At 52.8% G+C, this 19,493-nt stretch overlaps 1 protein-coding gene across 2 annotated transcripts in view; it reads right to left on the bottom strand.

The window, feature by feature from the left end:
- Positions 1 to 14,019, bottom strand: part of Mllt1 (MLLT1 super elongation complex subunit) — a 45,866-nt gene extending 31,847 nt beyond the window's left edge. Inside the window, exons 1-2 of one of the 2 annotated variants that reach the window (XM_055617762.1) lie at positions 13,882 to 14,019; positions 5,825 to 6,005 (exon numbers count right to left, since the gene is read on the bottom strand). In XM_055617762.1, the coding sequence (XP_055473737.1) occupies positions 5,825 to 6,005; positions 13,882 to 13,893 (193 nt within the window). In that variant the 5' untranslated portion in view covers positions 13,894 to 14,019. The remainder of the gene's footprint in view (positions 1 to 5,824; positions 6,006 to 13,881) is intronic. The other variant, XM_055617761.1, reaches the window with a different exon arrangement.
- Between the last annotated feature and the right edge of the window lie 5,474 nt (positions 14,020 to 19,493).

The raw sequence follows: 19,493 nt of genomic DNA, 5'->3' as shown, positions 1-19,493 counted from the left end.
ACACACACACACACACACACACACACACACACACACACACACACACACAAAATGAACACCACAGATGGCTTTCACTAGGTATGGTGGCATACAACTGCATACCTGCCATCAGAGCATTCCAGAAGCAGAAAAGGAGGGTTAGGAGTTCAAGTCCAAGGTCATTTTCAGCTACAAACTGAATGCAAGCTTTGAATAAACTTAGGCAAATCATGAGCTAGGCAGTGGTGGCTCATGTTGACTACCACAAAATTTGAAGCCAAGCTGGGCTATGTAGTGACACCCTGTCTCAACAAACATAAACAGGCCAGGCTGTGGCTTGCTAGTCTTTATCCAAGGTGTACAGAGTCCTGGGCTCCATCCGTGTGGATGTGTACGCTTGGTACACCTGTCACCACAGCATTGCAGAAGCAGAGGAAAGGCAGAAGGGTCAAGAGTTCCAGCTCATCCTTTGCTGTATCAAGGCCTACCTATGCTTAAGGTTCTGCCTCAAGAAACACATGCAACCAATGAAAGCCTAATGTGGTCAACTATTATCAGCAGCAGTGTGACTGCAGAGCAGTAGCCTTTTACAGAGGTTGCTTAGGAACCACCTCCTCATTAACACCTGAAGAGGTCTCAGAGAGGGAGGGGTGCAGAGGGTCAGGGGAGAGGAGGGAGAACAGAGGGGAGGGGTGCAGAAAGGGAGGGCACAGAGGACCATCCTCTGAAGGAGGCCTGGGGCAGTTGCAACACACCACAAACTCAACAGGATAAAGAGGGGACAGAGAAACACAGCAAGGGAAAAGAACAAGCCAAGACCACAGGAGGTGGGGCCCCTGAAATCCCAGCATTCAGGAGTCTAAGTTAACCACAAATGATGGAAAAACTCTGTCACTTGACCTTACAATGACTCAAGTGCTCTCCTTAGACTAACTCTGAGGTGGGGCCCAGAGAGCAACCAGCTGACCCCCACCCTGAGTCAGATTCACAGTCAGAGCTGCAATCAGTGCAATCAAACTCACTGCTCACCCCCACACCCTAGAGTGGAAGGCACATTAGTGCAGAAATTTGGTGGGGTGAAGAGTAGTTCCCATGAGAGGGTTGTGGAGGCTCTAGGGGAGACAAGTCCTGCCACAAGTCCTCAGTCACCTCAGTAGGTGTCACACACTGGGCCAAAGCCAACAGGAGGAAAAAGCCACGTGGACTTAGCAAACACCTGGAGAAGGCTTCCGGTCTCTGCAGTGCCACAGCCACAACAGACAAAGCAAGCCTGTGTGAGCTCAGCACTCAGCACCAAGGCAGGACCATGGCTTTCAGGCAGCCCAGGGTGGCTACATAGGGTCTCACCAAGCAGTCCAGGCTGGCCATCAACACACGATCCCACAGAGACTGCAGGAACGCACCACTGCAGACAGCTGACCTCCTTGCACAGGCAGACAAGTGCCCTGCACCTCTGAGCTGCTCACCTGTGAAGGTCATCAAGAGACAGGACCTGCCAGACACCTCCACACCTACTGTGGCAGCCACACCCGCCATGCTCTAAGATAGAAGAGAAAGTACTGAGGGAGCCCTGGGAGGTGGACGGGTAGGTAGATGAACAGACAGCTGCGTGGTGGGGACAGGTGGACTGGTGATGAATGTGCTGGTATATGGAAGGGGAGTGGATAAATGGGTAAAGAGATCAATGGATAGGTGGTTGAAGAAAAAGAAGAAGGAAGGCATGTAGAAATAAAGAAGATGAGCACTTAGAAAGGAGGAAATTAGGATGGAAAGCACAAAGGGAAAAATAATAAAACAGAAAAAACACACACACATACATGCACATACACAAAAGACAGTGATGCCCTTAAAGTGCTCCGCCATGGAGAGAAACTCAAAGCAATTCCACTAACATTAGGGCAAGACAAGGCTGTCCAATGTCTCCATACCTATTCAGTACAGCACTTGAAGTTTCAGATAGCCGACTAAAGGAGATCAGGGGGATACAAATTGGAAAGGAGAAGTCAAAATACTGCTATTCCCACATGATATGACAGTATATATAAAGTGACTCTAAAAAACTCAACCAAGGAGCTCCTACAACTAATAAACACCTTCAGTGAAGTGGCTAGATACAAAATTAACTCAAAAAAGAAAATCAGTAGCCCTCCTATAGACAAATGATAAGTGGGCTGAGAAAGAAATATGAAAACACCCTTCACAATAGCCATAAATAATATAGGGCTGGAGAGATGGCTCAGAGAATAGGAGCACTGGCTGTTCTTCCAAAGGTCCTGAGATCAGTTCCCAGCAACCACATGGTGGCTCACAACCATCTGCAGTGAGATATGGACCCTCTTCTGGCATGTAGGCACATATGCAGGCTGAATACTATATAAATAATAAATAAATAAAATATTTAAAATATAAAATATCTTGGGGTAACTCTAACGAAGCAAGTGAAAGACCTACATGACAAGAACTTCAAGTCTTTGAAGAAAGAAATTAGAGAATATATCAGAGGATGAAAAGACCCACGCTCATGGATCAGTAGGATTAACATATTAAAAGCGGCCATCTTACCAAAAGCAATCTACAGATTCAATGCAATCCCAATCAAAATTCCAACACAATTCTTTTCAGACCTTGAAAAAACAACACTCAACTTCATATGAAAACCCCCCCCAAAAAAAAAAAAAACAAAAAAACCAGGATAGCTAAAACAATAAAAGAACTTCTAAAGGTATCATCACCCCTGATTTCAAGCTGTGTTACAGAGCTATAGTAATAAAAACTGCATAGTACTGGCATAAATGCAAACAAGTTGATCACTGGAGTCAAATTGAAGACCCAAGCAAACCCACACACCTATGGACACTTAATTTTTGACAAAGAGCCAAAATTATACAATGGAAAAAAGTAAAGCATTTACAACAAATGGTAGGGCTCTAACTGGATGTCTACATGCAGAAAAATGCAAATAGATTCATATTTATCACCCTGCACAAAACTCAAGTCCAAATGGATCAAAGATCTCAACATAAAACCAGATACACTAAACCTGATAGAAGAGAAAGTGAGGAAGAGCCTTGAATAGAACACCAACCTTGTGAAGTGGTGCGGGAACTGTGGGAGTGGCCAGTTTAGGACCCATGCCTGAGAGGGAGCCCAACCCTGACAATGCTTGGACTGCTTGGTTCCTGTGCCAGGAACCAGAGGCTGGATAACCCAGAGACCTAGGACAGAACCAAACACAACTGCAACAACAACAAAGTCAATGAAATAATTCTTAATGATATTCTGCTGTACTCATAGAGTGGGGCATAGCCCAATTATCACCAGAGAGGCTTCACCCAGGAACTGATGGAAACAGACGCAGAAGCCCACAGCCAAACCTTAGGCAGAGCTTGAGGAATCTTGCAAAAGAACGGAAGAAAAACTGCAGGAGCCAGAGGGGTCAAGGACACAAGAAAACCCACAGAATTAACTAAACTTGGGCCCATAGGAGCTCCCAGAGACTGAAGCACCAACCAGGGAACCTGCATGGGTCTGACCTAGGGCCCCAGCACGTATGTTACAGGTGTGTAGCTTGGTCTTCTTGTGGAAGTCCTAACAGTGGGAGCAGGGGCTGTCTTTGCCTCTGCTGCCTGCCTTTAGAACCCTTTCCTCCTACTGGGCTACCTCATCTAGTCTAACAGAAGAGGAGGAGGAACCTGGTCCTACGGTAACAACTTCCTCTGCCAGCACTGGTTGATGTCAGCGGGAGGCCTGCCTTTTTCTGAAGTGAAACAAGGAGAAGGAGATACAGGAAGAAGATGAAGAGGGGAGGAAAGGGGGAGAGAGTGAGAGGAGAGAAGGGAAAATGTGGTCAGGATGTATAAATGAATGAATGAATGAATGAATGAATGAATGAATGAATGAACGAACGAACGAACGAACGAACGAACTGTGGGGGTGTGCTTGGCCCGGTAGCTTGTCTTTGCTATTCTGTGGGTTCTTCTTTTTCCCATCCTTTATCCGCTAGACCCATTTCACCACCTATCAGTACAGAAAGAAGGACAGAGGGAGGGGGGAGAGAGAGAGAGAGAGAGAGAGAGAGAGAGAGCCCTGAATCTAATTTCTTCCTTCTTCCTTCTTTGAGTACAATGACTAACAAACTGCAATCAACCCTCCTGAATGACCACCAACCACCAACCTATCAGCGCTCTAGCATTAATATACCCTCTGAAAAGTTCCCAGAATTCCAAACATCACACACTCACAGAAATGACCTGCAGCTAGCAAAAACAAGTCTCTGTTAGAGCACAAGGCAAATCATAGTGACTTGCTGTGGACAGTCTAGAGCAGCCCCATATCCCCATGTATTCTTTTAATATTTCTCGAGCCAGGAACTCTCACTTCCTGGCTCAAGCTTAACTTTCACCGACTGCAGGCCCAGGGTCAATATCCATGGGCTCCAGGACACACAGGATAGAGCAGTTAACAGTCCAACAACAGCTCTCCCACCTGGAGCTTCACCGCAGGAAAGTGTCACTGCAGCACCACACCCTCAGGAAGCTACTTACTGTAGGTGACCCCGAAGTGAGGGGCTAGGAACATGATCGGGTGAAGGCCCTGCCTAGAATCCCCAGCAAGGGGCTAGGGACATGATCAGGGCAGTCTACTGCCCAGGGTCCCCCTATGAGAGGTGAGGTGGTGGACCAGGGGTTGAAGCCCTGGAGCAGAGCCCCAGGGAGTGGTTGAGGGCAAGGCTCAAGAGTCGAGCCCCTGGCCAGAATGCCCCAGTGGGAGTGGTCAGTGGTGGAGCCCAGGCCCAGAACACATCATCTTCAGAATTGGGGTGTGACCTAGCTCCAAGTACTCAGCTAACATGTATAAAAGCCTGTGTTTCAGCAGCAGCACAACACAGAAGAAAACTGCTATGGACTCCAGTGCTTGCCCAGCTCTGAATCAGACTGAAACTAAACAGTGAAGAAGCCGAACCAGCCTGTGCAGCCCTTAGCAGAGACCATCTGCCAACGCCTGCTAGGAGTCCATTCCACAGAAAGGCACCTCTGATCACAAACCCCACCAACCTCTGTCCCTCAGGGAAGCTGCCCCTCAGGAAGATGGGGAAGTGTGGGGATAGCGATGGGAACCACATGTTACAGCCTTGAGAATATGGAACCCAGAAAAGAGATACATACGCAAGGCCAGTAGTGAAAGGAGCCCCCATAATCTTTCTACACTAAATAGTATGAATTCCTTTTTTTAACTGAAAATATTTTCTTTCACACAGTATATTCTGACTAGTTTTCCCTTTCCCAGATCCTCCCAGGTCCTCTCCACTTCCCTGCCCACCCAAGTCCACATCTTTTCTCTCTCATTAGATTTCAAACAAGCATCTAAAAATAATAATGATAATATAAGATAAAACAAAAACAAACCAGAATAGAACAAAACAAGCAGGGGGGAAAAAAGAGCCAAAGAGAAAGCATAAGAAACAAATACAGATGCTGAGACACACAAGTCACACACATAGAAATCGCATGTCTAACATATAAGCTAAAGATTTACAAAGGGGTAAAAAAGCCCAGACAAAGCACTGTGAGACAGAAAACAAAAAACATGAACAAAAACACAAACCTCCAAAAGTTCTGCTGAGTTCATTTTGTGTTAGGCATGCAGCCTGCCCTTACAGTGGTATGTATACCCAGTAAACTACTCAGAGAGTTCTTAAACCATCACCCTAACTGCTTCTGACCCAGGATGCTTCCTGACTACTCTAGCACCCACTGTCCTCAGCCAGTTCCGATGAACGGGTGGGACAGAGCCACTAGCTATCACCTCCAAGCTCACAGGAGCCACTGCAGGAAAGGGCACTCACCACGCTTGGGTTTGGGGAAGCTGTCATGCAGCCGGAAGATGACCTTCTCCACGAAGTGTTGGATGTCACACTGCTCAGGGCCACGCACGAAGACCATCCAGTCATGGGTGAAGCCCTCAGTGGTGGGCTTCTTACGCAGCTGGGCTCGGTGCCCCAGCTCTAACTTCACCTGGACAGTGCACTGAGGGGGAAGAGAGAGAGGCAGGACCTAGTCAGCATGGAGGCAGAGCCACTCACTGCTGTCCTGTGCCCTGGCCTCCAGGACACTGTCAGTGCTGGTTGCACATCCCCACACCCCCCAGCATGTGCAAAGAGGGCTCAGGTCCTGGCTCCTCCCAGCAGCAACAGTGTCTGTGGGCCCCTTCATCCCCATGCTGCCCCCTGGACACCCCAGTCAATTCATCACTGAGGATTTGATGGTCCCCTCCACAGGGCAGTTTTCCCCGGCCCTCTCCCAGCCTCTGTTCTCTATGGGAACCATCATGACCCCCGCTGTTCACCTCAACATGGAGCCTGAGACCTCAGAGGGCACAACTAGGAAGCCTGCTGGTGAGGGACTCTAGCCACAGCAGCTCCTTGAGGGAGCATGCTCAGCCTCCCCCCTGCAAGCGTCTTGACACTGTACCCTGAAACCCCAGATGACTCAGGCCAGCCCCAAACTAAACACAGAGCCACTAAACTCCAAGGGACTCCCAGCACAAAGTGGGCCCACCTTGGGAAGGGGACCAACCAGAATGCCTGCACTCTATAAAATCCTCTCTGAACACGCTGTGTACATGTGTGTGTGGCTCATGCAGGCCCCAAGTTCCTCCCCCAGCACTCTCTACCTTACATAAGGATGACTGGCCTTTTATCCAAGCCCAGAGCATGCTCGTCAGGCTCGTCCAGGTCACCAGCTTGCCCAGGTGCTGCTTAGTTTTGGTCAGCCTGACACAAGCCAGAGTCATCTGGACAGGGAACTTCAGCTGAGACGTCAGATCCGTCTGTCGTGTGTGTCCTTGATTAATGACTGATATGGCGGGGCCCAGCCCCCATGGACTATGCTACCTCTGGCAGGTGACCCTGGGATGTATTAAAAAGCAGAACAAAGGAAGCCATAGGGAGCACCTGACTGTGATGGGCAGTGAATGGGACATGTAAGCCAAACCAAGCTTTGGGCACATTTACCCCAGTAGCAGTAACCAGAACCGGCCACCAGGACCTCTGCCTCCTCAGTGCTGGCCCGCCAGCCCAAAGCGCTCTGCTCTGCCTTCACACTTGCACAGTGGGTGCTTTAGCCACGGAGCCATCTCCCGGCCTTTTTACGGATATTTTAATGTGTTGTGTGTGCACAGAGACAGAGGACAGCTTTGAGTGTCACTCTCAGGAATACCATTCACTTTCCTTTTTTCCAATTTGTTTTTACTTTATTTACATGTTTGTCTGTGTATCTGCTACGCGGGTGCCGGGGTGGAGAGTGAGGGGACATCAGAAGAGGGAAGCGGGTCCCCTAGAACTGTGTTACAGGTGTTCATGCTGGGAACTCCTCTGCAGCAGTGGCAAGCCTCTTAACAACCTAGCCAATTCTCCAGCCCCAGGTCCACTCTCTTTCAGACAGTCTTCCCAGGCCTGGAGCACACCAATTAGGATAGAGGGGCTGGCCGTGGAGCCCCAGGGGCTGCTTGTCTCTACCTCCACAAGGCTGGGATCACAAGCACGCACCACACCCAGCTTTCCCACATGGCTTCTAGGCACCCAGGTCCTCATGTGTGCAAGGCAGCCCAAAAAGAGCTAATTAATACTCCCTCCCTCTCTGTTACTGTGGATTGAACTGAGGGCCTTAATGCATGCTGGGCAAGCACTGTATCACTGAGCTACTCCACCAGGCCCTCCCTAGACATTTACTTTTGAGTCAGAGTCTCACTATGTCACCCTGGCCAGCCTATAGCTCTGTAAACCAGACTATCATTGAATTCAGTGCTGAGACATAAGGTGTGTGCCACCATGCTCACCCCTAGCCCACCCACCTGCTTCTTCAAAAGACAAGATGTCACCATGCAGCCCAGTTGGGCCTCTCTACCCCTCTGCTTCCTGAGTGCTAGAATTCTCAGGTTTGACCCCACCACACACGCTTGATGGAAAGGGCCTGACTATCTGAAACAGTTATGACAGCAGCGGAGACCACACCGGATTGCTAAGTGTCCTGCCCAGACAAGCAAGACAATCAGGCAGAAGGCTCAGGCTGTCCGCCACAAACTCCCACACACGGGCCTCTGCAATATCCAGGTGCCTGACCCCAGAGGTCCCACCTGCATCCCCCACTCCTCTCACCACACCTGACCATATAACCCCTCTAGCATCTGTGTACTCAGAGCTCTGCCAGGAAAAGCATCCTTTGAGTTCCTAGGAAGAGCTCCATGGCTCTAGGTCTACCAAACGACTGGCAAGAGAGGCAACCAGAGGGGCACAGGGGGTGTGATAGTGGACTGTGAGTGGGTAATGGCAAGGAAATCTAAAAGACCTGCTCGACCACAAACGGAAAGAAGTCAGGGAGAAGCTGGAGAAAGGAAAAAAAGACCTGACAGGAGAAACCAGCTGTACCTGAGTGCAGATACCTCAGTGGTCAGGATCAGCAGAGCCAGTGTTGGTTGGAGGCTTCTGAGACTCCTAAACACTGGTGACCTTACTCCCCTGAGCCACTTCTTTTTAGTTCCTGTCTGCTGTGGGGCTCTCTCCCTGCAGCCTACAACTCACCAGCCGAGCCCTGGGCTGCCTGCCTGTATTGATGACACGGGGTTCCCACTTGGACCGCAGCACAGGCAGCCCAGTGGCTATTGCAAAAGAACGAATGACCACAGCTCCATCAGAGCTGGGGCACAGGCGCCAAAACTTCGAGGCACAAGCCAAAGTAAACAGGAGATTTCGAGGCAGTGGCAGCCTGTGCCCAAAGCACTGGCTGGCGACCCTGATGCCCAAGGGGCCAGTGCCAACTGGGGCCACAACATCCTCAGCTAAGGGTACCACAGTTTGGACCGGCAGTGTCCAAGTCCTCCAGACCTAATCATCTCCGTCCTTCCTGTGCTAAACCCCAAGGAGAGACCCACACCCAGGGGAGCCAGGATCTTCTAGAAAAGGCCGTGGTGGTGGGACAGCACAGGGTCTGTGCCACCAACATGGGAGAGGAACTTGAAGCTGCAGCAGCTCAAGGCAGCAGCTGAGCGCCAGCCACCCAGGTGCTGTGCACAGGTCCCTCTTTGCTCTCTACCCGGATCCCTGTGACCACCAGAACCAGCACACCTAAGCAAAGCCACCAGCTGGTCCTCCAGGAGTGGTGCCGATGCCAAGCAGCACTCGGGTGGAGAGACAACCCCATAACCAACACAGCTCATCTCATTCCTCCTTGCGCAGCAAAGGTCCTCCCAGCACCATGACCACTTGTTGCACAGAGGCCTCTGCACAACCCCAGAATTGGGAGCTACAAGTGACCTTGTTGCCTGGACTCCAAGGAAAGCCCTATGGAGAGGTGAGCAGCCAGGGCCTGCCCCAGAAGTGTCACCCATCCTGCTACTCGGGATCAGAAGCCAAGGGGCACAGCGCCCCGAAGCCTCAGACTGCCATCTGGAGACAGTTAAGTTCAAGCAGGAGGCGTCATGCTGCCAGGCCAACTGGCAAAGGGCCCTAAGACCCAGAGTCCCAATCCAGCAAGCCCAACGGCACATGGGCATCTCACAGGCCCTTCCTGAGGGAGCCTACTCTGTCTGGGTGTGGAGGGGCAAAGGGTAGAACGCCCCAACCCACAGCCTCCAGATTCACCTTCACACCCTTATCCACCCACCTTGCACTCACACACCCATCAACCCACGTACCCATCAATCCATCCTATCCACGCACCAATGCAGCCATCCACCCCACACATCAATCAATCCATCCCACCCACCCATCCGTCTATCACCCACTCCTCCTGCCCCACCCCCAAATACCCAGTCAAAGCTTGGGCCCAGGAGGTAGGTATTAGCTGTCAGCTTCCCTATAGGCTTTCACCTAATTTTCTGGTGGGAATTCTCTGTAACAGATGCCCTTTCCTCTGGGAATCTACACAAAAGCCCAAAGTATTAATTACACTGTCATCTGGCTCCTGCAGCCCATACCTTGGCATGCATCTGGCCCTCCCCTTCACTAAGAAAAATATCAGGTTCGCCTCCACAGCAAGGTTCACACACACTGATGGTGAAGATGCCAGGACCCAAGAGACCACTGGTGAGACAAGACTAAGTCAACTGAGCTCTCTAGAACTGCCCCTCTAGTCCCACACAGCGCTCCTGCGGAAGCATGGCACACCCCAAGACAGTCCACTAAAAAGTCTGGCACCAGGCAAAAGGCAAGACCAGTCTGGAGAAAACAAAAAATAACAGCACAGGTACCCTGGGGCCCAGTCCTCCAACCACTGTCACCTCCTTTCTGGCCCCAGCCATCTTCTTCCTTGACAGGGCACAGTGCTCAAAGCAAAGGGAAGAGACAGGTGTGCCATCCACGCAGATATGGCAGGCACAGAAGACAGACTGTGGGGTGTCCATACAACAGGAGAGCCATCATGTGTCTCCAAGGGATGTGGACAACAGCCCTGGGCACACTTCAACTGTCGGCATCCCCTGTCCAGGCCCCAGGCACCTAGGCCCTGTCAAGCAGGGCAGCAGAGCAGAGTGAGAAAGCCTGAGGCTAGCTGCAGAGGAGCAGGGACTCGGCTCCAACTCCAGTGCTTTGCCCACAGCCTCCCTGCCAGTCCTGTGGGGAGGCAGAACACTCAGGACATCAGAAAAGAATCCACACTGGTCCTGGCTGCCCCAGGCCGGACACCTGAGCCAAATCTCCATTCCCAGATTGCAGCAGTCCCAAACGGCTGTGCCCACGCTGCAACCCTTCTGGGTCAGGCCAGGGCTAAGGAGAAGGGGCTCCCAGGTTCTTTGGGAGTCAGGATACCCTCCCTAGTGGTTTGCTGGAGAGCTCCACTGGGCTTTCAGACCCTTCTCATCTTTCCAGCATTGTACCCCAACAAGCCAATTCCATCTCATCCCTTCCCAAAGTGAGCAGCAATCCTGGGCAAGTCCCTGCTCAGCATGGAAATCCAATATAACAGACAGCATGGAACTGAGGGGGTGGGGTGGGCATGGCGGGGATACCTGAGACACTTTCTTGGCCTTCCTGCACATAAGGAAAACGGGAAGGCCAGAGCAAAAAGCAAACTCCCATTTCTGTGCTGGCCTCTGCACCAGCCTTGCAGTCATAGAAGAATGCTAGACCAGGATGGAGACAAAGAAGGAAGGATGCAGGGCCAGCACCCCAAGCTCAAGACCACTGCTACCCAGTAAGGCACAGAGGATTCATGGCAACCCTGTGGGTAGATGGAGGCTCAGATTCTACCGATTGCATGTACAGTCCCTTGAGGACAATCACATCCCTGGGTGACAGGCCTCCACTCCCCACAGAGGTCTCACAGTTGCAAGCAGGGCAGCTGCTGGGGTTCTCCTGAGCTGGCAGGGAAGGAAAGGCAGACCACACTCGCAGACTGGTGCACTTCTGGTGGCAGGCTCCTATCTGTGAGCTTCTGGAGTGGCCAGGTACTCAGTCACAACGGCTGCCCAGCATTTAACAGGTGGCTCCTGTGACCTAATGCTTTTCATGCTACTTGGCTGAAACCTAAAAGCAGCCACAGTCACAGCTGAGCTCCAGTAGCTCTTAGGAATCTGTCACTTGAGAGGAGCCTTTTCTAACCCCTTTCCTGACTGCAACTGCCACCTTTCCTCAGCACCCCAGCCATGAAGTGACAGCCACCCAGCACACCACAAAGGGAATGGCCTCCAATCTCTGGGGACTCTGGTGAGGACCATGCCCTGCACTTAAGGAATTTTTGTTTGGTTCAATCAAGGAAAAGCCCAGGTAGCATGCAGGCTTGCAAACCACAATGATCAGTAGCAGAAAGCCAGGCACACAACGAACAAGAGCAATGCCACCAGCTGCCTGCCCCAATGATCCTAGGTCACGGACAGTGAGACACACAGGAAGGTTCCTTGCCCATACGCCTAAAACTACACAGCCAAATGGCCAAACCAGACAAAGCTGCCTCCATGGTGACAGCAGTCAGGGATGCCCCAAGCTGCCCTCACCAACAGCAGAGAAAGCCATTAGCTGTCAACCCTACAGCCACACACCTTCCCAGGAAGGGAAGGGGGAAGATATGACCCCGGGTGAGGGTAATCTGAAGAAGACGGGGAGGTGAGTATACGGTATAGAGCTGGGTGACATGGGCACAGGAGCCACAAGGCTTTACAACACTGACAGGGCTGGTTGGTTTCCAAGTGGCAGGGGACTGCCAATGAGGATCTGGGGGATCCACCTGAGGCTAGGTGAGGCTGGGAAACAATGGGAGCATGAGGAGAAGAGGGAGCAGGGACAGAGGGGAAGGGATGAAGGTTCTGAGGACTGGCTGCAGTGAAGCCAGCTGAAATCAGTCGGCCCATGGAGTAAGAGGGCTCGCCTAGGATTACAGCTGGAGTCATTGATCAGCATTCCAGGTGCAAAGCTGGCCAAAGCACAAAACTGAGTCTCAGGACTGTGAAGGGCTTCTGGGGTACCAAGTCAGAAACTGCCCTTGGTCTGGATCTGAAAGGCAGTGACACCCTCCGGCCCTGGGCACAGAGAGCGGGCAGTAGGGTAGCTCAAAGGGGGCTGAAGACTGTGGCCCAGGGTAAAGGTCTCACAGCAGAATTAAGTTCCCAGAGGCAGAAGGGTCCGGGAACACTGAGTGCGAGACCCAGCTGCTCACGTGGGGAAGGGGCAGAGGACAGGGGACAGGCTCGGCAGGGGCTGGGGAAGCGGCCTGAAGTGCTCACCTTTGATGCAGATCGGGTGGGGTTGTGGCAGGGAACATTCAAAACAGAGCTGAAGCCGACCAGTACACAAGTACCTGGTTGGAAGTTCCTGGAGTTTGGGGAGACTTGGGTTCATGGGTCCAGCAAGGAATCCCTCCAAGGAGACAGGCTCAGGCCAGATTTGGGGTAGTGTGTGGCATCAACGGGGGTATGAAGAAGGCCAACCTGAAGTCCCTGGAGCTGGCAATGGGACTCTACATGGAGATTCCACAGATAATGAGCCATGTGGGGACCACAGGGGCTTCAAGTCCCACTGAACTTCTGAGACATGTTTCCAAGAGTTCTGGGCCAGACAAGGGAGCCAGGGGCTGTGAGAGTTCTGGAGTTCTGAAGGGAGTCTGACTAGATTTGGATCCAGTTGGGATGAGTCCATTTGGGATTCTCAGCTATGCTGGGTGCCTCTGCAATTCCAACGGGTGGCCCAGGGTTCCATTTATGGACTGGGTTTCTAAAGGATTCCCCAGGAAATCCTGGGCCAGAATAGGATCCTGAGGTGCTGTTGGTGGCTATGGGGTTCCAAAGGTCCTCCTGGAGAACTGGGGACCAGGCCGGGGGCCCCTCCGGGGCTAGGGTAACACCAAGGCTCCAGGGGGCATCCCTAAAGAACAGGCTGTGACTGACGCCCAGGGTGCTGAAGCCCTGAATCCTGAGAGGCACCTCAGCAGTCTGTGTGCGCACTGGGGTCCTAAACGGTGCCTCCGGGGACCTCCGGAACGAGATGGACTTCCGAAGGTACTGAAGCCCTGGGGTCCTGAGTGGTGCCCAAGGATTGCACTGGGGTCCTAAGGGGACTCTCCGGAGCCTCTGGGCCAGGCTGTGTCCCCCAGGATGCTGTGGCGGTGTGGATGCGCTACGCTGGCAAAGGGTTCCCCAGGGTGGAGCGGGTGGCACTGGGGTACTGAGATGCACCCCAGGGAGTTCAGCACCAGACCTGGGGTCGCGATGGGGGAGGGGCGCGTGGGGTCGCGGTGGGGGCGGGGCGTCCCGAGATGGCGCTGGGGGAAGGGCGCCCCGGGGTCGCGGTGGGAGGAGGGGGGAATCCATCCGGCCGGGCGCGAGCGCATCGGGCGCGCGCCGCGCCGTGTGCGCGCAGGGCCGGCCGCAGCGCCGCGCAAGGCAGCGGGAGGCCGGTCCCAGGCGGAGGCTTCTCACCTGATTGTCCATGGCTGGCGCCCGCCCCGCCCCCGGGCCCGCGTCGCTCCCGCCGCCGCCGCTCAGCGCCGCCCCGCCGCCCTCATTGTCTGTCGGGGGCCCGCCGCCGCCGCTCCGGGCCGCCCGCCCGCCAGCCGCGCTGAACCGGAAACCGCCGCCAGCCCGGGCCGCTCAGCGACCGCGGGCCCCCAGCCGCCGACTTGGGCCCGGCCTCGCCGACAGACAGGTCGCCAAGCCTTTCAGAAGGCCGGAGGACCGCGCGCGGGGCGGGACTTCCGGGCTGGTGGAGGCCCGCCGGGCTGCAGGCCGAGCGACGAAGCGGTCGGCCAATAGGAAGCAGGCGCCGTAGGGGGCGGGCGGAGGGAGGGAAGGAGGCGCGAGGCGAGCGCGGCCGAGCGGCGCGAGGTGTGCGCCGCACGTGGAGGGGGCGGGCCGGGCCGCGGCGTGGCGCCTGCGCGCTGGGGCCCGGAGCGGCTGTAGCGGGAGCGTCCCGCGAACGGCGCTGAGATTTCGGGTTCGAGCCCTGGGGAGAGAGAGGGCACGCCGACGACGTTTGGAGCTGCTGTGTGACGCAGCGGGCCGTTAGTGTGCCCGCGTGGCGCGTGTAAAGCTAGTGCATTCAGCCACAGATGCTCAGTCCGTGCGTCTGTGGGATCAGCCAGGGGTCTCGATGGATCGGCAGCGTAAGGTCCGGTCCCCGCAGCGGAGGCATGTGATTTCAGCGCCCTCTTCTGCCCTCGGCGCTGCACACTGGTGGGAGCGCCCACGAGCACACACCATCTAAAATAACGTCTTTAAGAACACACAGCTGGGCGGTGGTGGCTCGCGCCTTTAATCCCAGCACTCCGGACGCAGAGGCGGGCGGCTTTCTTGAGATCCAGGCCAGCGTGGTCTACAGAGTGAGTTCCAGGACAGCCAGGGCTCCACAGGGAAACCCCGTCTGGAAAATCAAACCAAAACCAAAACAAAGTGTAGACCCTCCTCTGCTGCCCGCCTCTCGCAGACCTGAGCAGTGCGCTGTAAAAGCTTTCGGCCGTGAGCGGCCACTGCCCAGCCCCAGGCTGCTCCCATCAGAGCAGCCACACTGCCTCGGCAGGAGCTGTCCATGGTGACCTTTCCTGCTTCAGCCTACTGTCCTGGACTCATCCTCAACCCCTAAACTTTGTATGTACACAGACTGTAAACCCTCAAGGCAGGAAAGTAGCCAGACCCTTTCCTGAGGAAGCTCCAGCAACCCAGCCCCTCCCCCAGGCGCCTGTAACTACCACAAAAGTCATCTCCAGCCCCTCAATAGGACCCATCCCAGATTTCGGTAATTTGAGGTGAAAAGTCTGGAGAGAAAAACAAAACACCAATCCCTGAGCTTCCCACAAAAACCCACCAATCTCTGAGCTCCCCAAGCTCAGGACTTGAGAACCACCTATCCTCATTCTGGAAAGCCCTGGCTAGAAATCCTATGTAAAGGCTGTGTCTGCCAAGTTCCCTGCTGCGTTCTCCAGGGAGCAGAGGCAGCCACTCCTGGATTCATCCCTCCAAGAAATCTCTTGTAAGACATTTACTGTCCGGTATGGAGGAAGCAAAGAAGAAAAGAAGCAAGGAAGAGAAGAAGTGAGCCAGGCTGAGGCTCCTGAGCTCCTGAGCTCAGCCGGGGACGCCCTCCCTGCAGCACCTCTGCTGAGAGCCTTCCTCTCAGAGCTGTGTGCTTCCTGGGCTCCTGGATCTCAGGATGCCCTTCCCTCCTAAAACCAGAAAGGCCAGCAACACAAACAGGGATGGTATGGGGTGCTTCTCCTATTGTGGTTGTAACACTGCAAGTTTGAAATGGTGCCATTCTTTTTTTCTTTCTTTCTTTCTTTTGTGTTTGTTTTGTTATGTTTGCTGTTTTTTTTTTGTTTTTTTTTTTTTTGAGACAGGGTTTTTCTGTGTAGCCTTGGCTGTCCTAGACTCCCTTTGTAGACCAGGCTGACCTCAGACTCAGAAATCCAACCACCTCTTCCTCCCCAAGTACTGGCATTAAAGGAGTCCACCACCACGACAAGCTTGAAATGGCACCATTCTAAATAATCAGCAATTTCATTCCATCAACACCAGCAAAGGCACAAGTCCACAGTCTGCTGTATACCTTCCTGTATCCTGCCCTAGTGGGGGGATTGATTCCAGGGCCCCTGCCATCAAGCTGCACCCACAGCCCTGTTTCATTCTTTATTTGGAGGCCAAGCCCGGGACATAGTTGGTAGAGCACTCGCCTAGGAGGAAGAAGTCCTGCGTTCTATTCTCAGCACCCCATAGGCCAGGTGTAGTGATACATGCCTGTCATCCTAGCACATGGGTGGTGGAGGCAGCAAGACTATGAGCTCAAGACAGCGCTCAGAAAGCTACCTACCCTCCCGTGTCCGTGGAGTCAGGGTCCTAAGCCACCAGCGGGCTTTAACCCCAAAGGTGACTAAAGCTCATTCACCTTTCAGAGAGACTGAAAGGTTCGGGTAAAGAGAGGCAGCCATGGTTGGGCTCTGAAGGGAGCTGGCAGGGGGTGGCTTTTGCATACTGTCTTGCAGAGATGAGCCAAGGACCTGGCTCTGGTCCTCAGAACCACGTTAAAGTGGAGAGAGCAGCCTCCTCTAAGTTATCCTCTTGTTTCCACATACCTGCTATGCCAGACATGCCCACACACTCAATCAAAAACAAAACAAAACAAAAACCTCAAGATCAAATGGAGAAGTAGCCCAAGTGTTGATTTTGAATGAATAAACACAATATTTAAAAGCATAGAGTTAAAGAGTATCCTAGGCTGTCTGCAGATAAACGGAAGGGCATCCCGACCCCTGCTCCCACACACGATGCTCACGGAACCAGACACAGGACATGATCCCACTGCGAGGGCCCAGTGTGGGTGCTGGGAACCAAACAGAACGTGGGTCCTCTGCAAGAGCAGCCAGCGCTCTTAATGGCTGAGCTGTCTCTCCAGCCCCTGGATGGCTCCGTTGTAGCTTTTGCGGGTGTTAAGGCCCCACGTGTAATGGCTGGCAAGCACAGGAGACAGTTCAGCGCCCTGGGATGCCTACGGGCTTATGCCCGCCCTCTTCTCACAATAGTGCACTTGGTGGACAAATTACTTCCCCCAGTGTACATTACAAATACGCCCCTCCCCAATCAACACAGCCAGCAGGCCCGGGATTGGCCACCCGCCTCTGCATCAGGCTGCACACCCTCCCATCCCTGAACAAGAGTGGTAGCCCCCCTACATCTGGCGATGATCAAATCGCAGTAATTTCCATTCACGTGCAGTCCAGTGTGTCCAAGTATGGAAATTAGAAGGGCCGATGTGCCCTGAGCTAGTGTGGGGTGCGCGCATACACAGCAAGGCAGAATTGTGCCTTGTAGAAAGCATGGAGAAGGAGTCCCCTATTTACCATTTTATGCCTATGCATAATTGGGTGTGCATAGGATTAAAATCAGATGTCTCGTGGGAATGGATGTGGGCAATAGAGAGCTGTTCTATGACCTAGTCTACCAATCAGAGTAGACCTGAGAAGACACTCAGCCACAAACAGCATGTCCTGTTGTTGCAGAGGCCTAGGGTGTGGTTCCCAGCTGTGCAGCAGGCAGCCCACATCCACATGGAACTCCTGTTTCCGGGGGCTCCGTGTTGGTTACTTGCCTATTGCTGTAGTAGAATACCATGACCAGGGAAACTTATAGAAGGAAGTGATTAACTGGGCTTCCAGGTTCAGAGGGTTAGAGTCCACCACAGCAGAGCCAAGGCTTGGAGGCCGGCCGGGCCAGCTGAGAGCTCATGTCCACATCCACAGGTAGGAGAAAGGGAGCAAAATGCAAACTGCAGGAGACTTTTGGACCATCAAAGCTCAATCCCCAGTGACACACCTCTTTCAACAAGAGCACACCTTCTAACCCTTCCCAAACAGCCCACCAAGCGGGGACTAAGAATTCAAACTGATGAGCCTGTGGGGGCCATCCTCAGTCACACCACCATAGGGTCTGACGCCCTCTCTGGCTTCCACAGATATATGCATGCACATGGGGTATGCACACACGTACACACACACACACACACACACACACACACACACACACCACCTGATAAATAAATGATTGCACCATGGAGGCACACATCTTTCATTTTAGGACTTGGGAGGCAAAGGCAGATCTCTGAATTTGAGATCAGCCTAGTCTACAGAGCAAGTTCCAGTACAGCTAGAGATACACAGAGAAACCTCATCTCAAAAAAATCAAAACCAAACAAACAAAAAATGATAAGCAAATAAATCACTCTTTTTATGAGACAGATTTCTCTGTGTAGTCCAGGCCGGCCTGGAGATCTACCAGCCTGAGTGCTGAGATCAAAGCGTACAGTACTACCGCCTGGCTTAGTTATCTCTCTCTCTCTCTCTTTCTCTCTCCTGAGTGCTGAGATCAAAGCATACAGTACTACCCTCTGGCTTAGTTATCTCTCTCTCTCTCTCTCTCTCTCTCTCTGGCGGGTGTGTGCGTGAGTAAATAAATACCACAAGCTGTGATGGGAGGAGCCCGTAACTATGATGGAACCAAGAAAACACACCTCCTCTATTAAAATGAAGACTTGAGCCTGTAGGTCAGGAGTCCTAGGTCATCCTCAGCTACACAGAAAGTTTAGGGTCAGCCTGAAACCCTGTCTCAAACAGAAGGAAGGAAAGGAAAGAAGGAAATAGAGAGGAGGGAGAAATAGGGAGAGAGAAGGGCAAATGGCAGTTGGAGGATTTGGTGCAGGTGTAACTAATCCTGCAGGTCTGTCATTTCTGGTCATGTGATCCACCATCTCCAAATGGTGAAGCTGGGTGCAGAGGCCTTAGCTGGGAGTCTGCGCTGGGACACTAACCTGCTGGACAGGCTGACTCCTGCCTTGTACCTGTGGCTGGCGCCCTCTACTGGTCACTTTGGTTTGCACGCCAGAGGCTAACTCCACTCCTTACATGTAATTTTTTTCTTTTTTTTAAAATTTGATCTTCAGGAGAGGTTTTGAGACCCGCTGTCTGGCCTCCAGCATGTTCTTATGCCTCTAAGTTTTTTGGAGTGTCACAAATGTCCACATGGCCCTTTGATGCAGAGAGAAACGTGAACAAGCTAGAGCAAAACCCAATGGCCCACTGCTAGAGGCCTGGCCCAGATTAACTCCCACACAGGGCCCATCGGGAACATCCCCGAAATGGGAGCCACAGGTGGCCCTGGAAAAAATATATATTTAATGTTTAAAAAGGTATAATCCAGGTGTGGCAGCGTATGATCTCTGTGAGTTCAAGGCCAGCCTGATCTACAAAGTGAGTCCAGGACAGCCAAAACTACACAGAGAAACCCTGTCTTGAAAAAAAAAACAATAAATAAATAAATAAATAAGGGAATAAAAATAGAGAATAAATAGCTAGGTCCGGCGAGTCACGACCATTTATCCAACACCCCGGAGGTTGATGCAGGAGGATTGCAGTGAATTCCAGGCCAGCGTGGGCTACGCATTAAGTTCCAGGCGAACCTGGACTACTGCCTCAGCCTTCCATGTCTGGCTTTATGAGGAAATTTTTTTTTGAGAGACAGGCCCATGCAGCCCAGGCTACCCACGAACG

This window comes from Psammomys obesus, unplaced genomic scaffold, assembly GCF_907164565.1.
Source record: "Psammomys obesus unplaced genomic scaffold, mPsaObe1.curated_primary_1811, whole genome shotgun sequence".
Classification (NCBI taxonomy): domain Eukaryota; kingdom Metazoa; phylum Chordata; class Mammalia; order Rodentia; family Muridae; genus Psammomys; species Psammomys obesus.
Note: the sequence above shows the minus strand (reverse complement) of the source record. Positions and strands in the feature narration are given on the sequence as shown.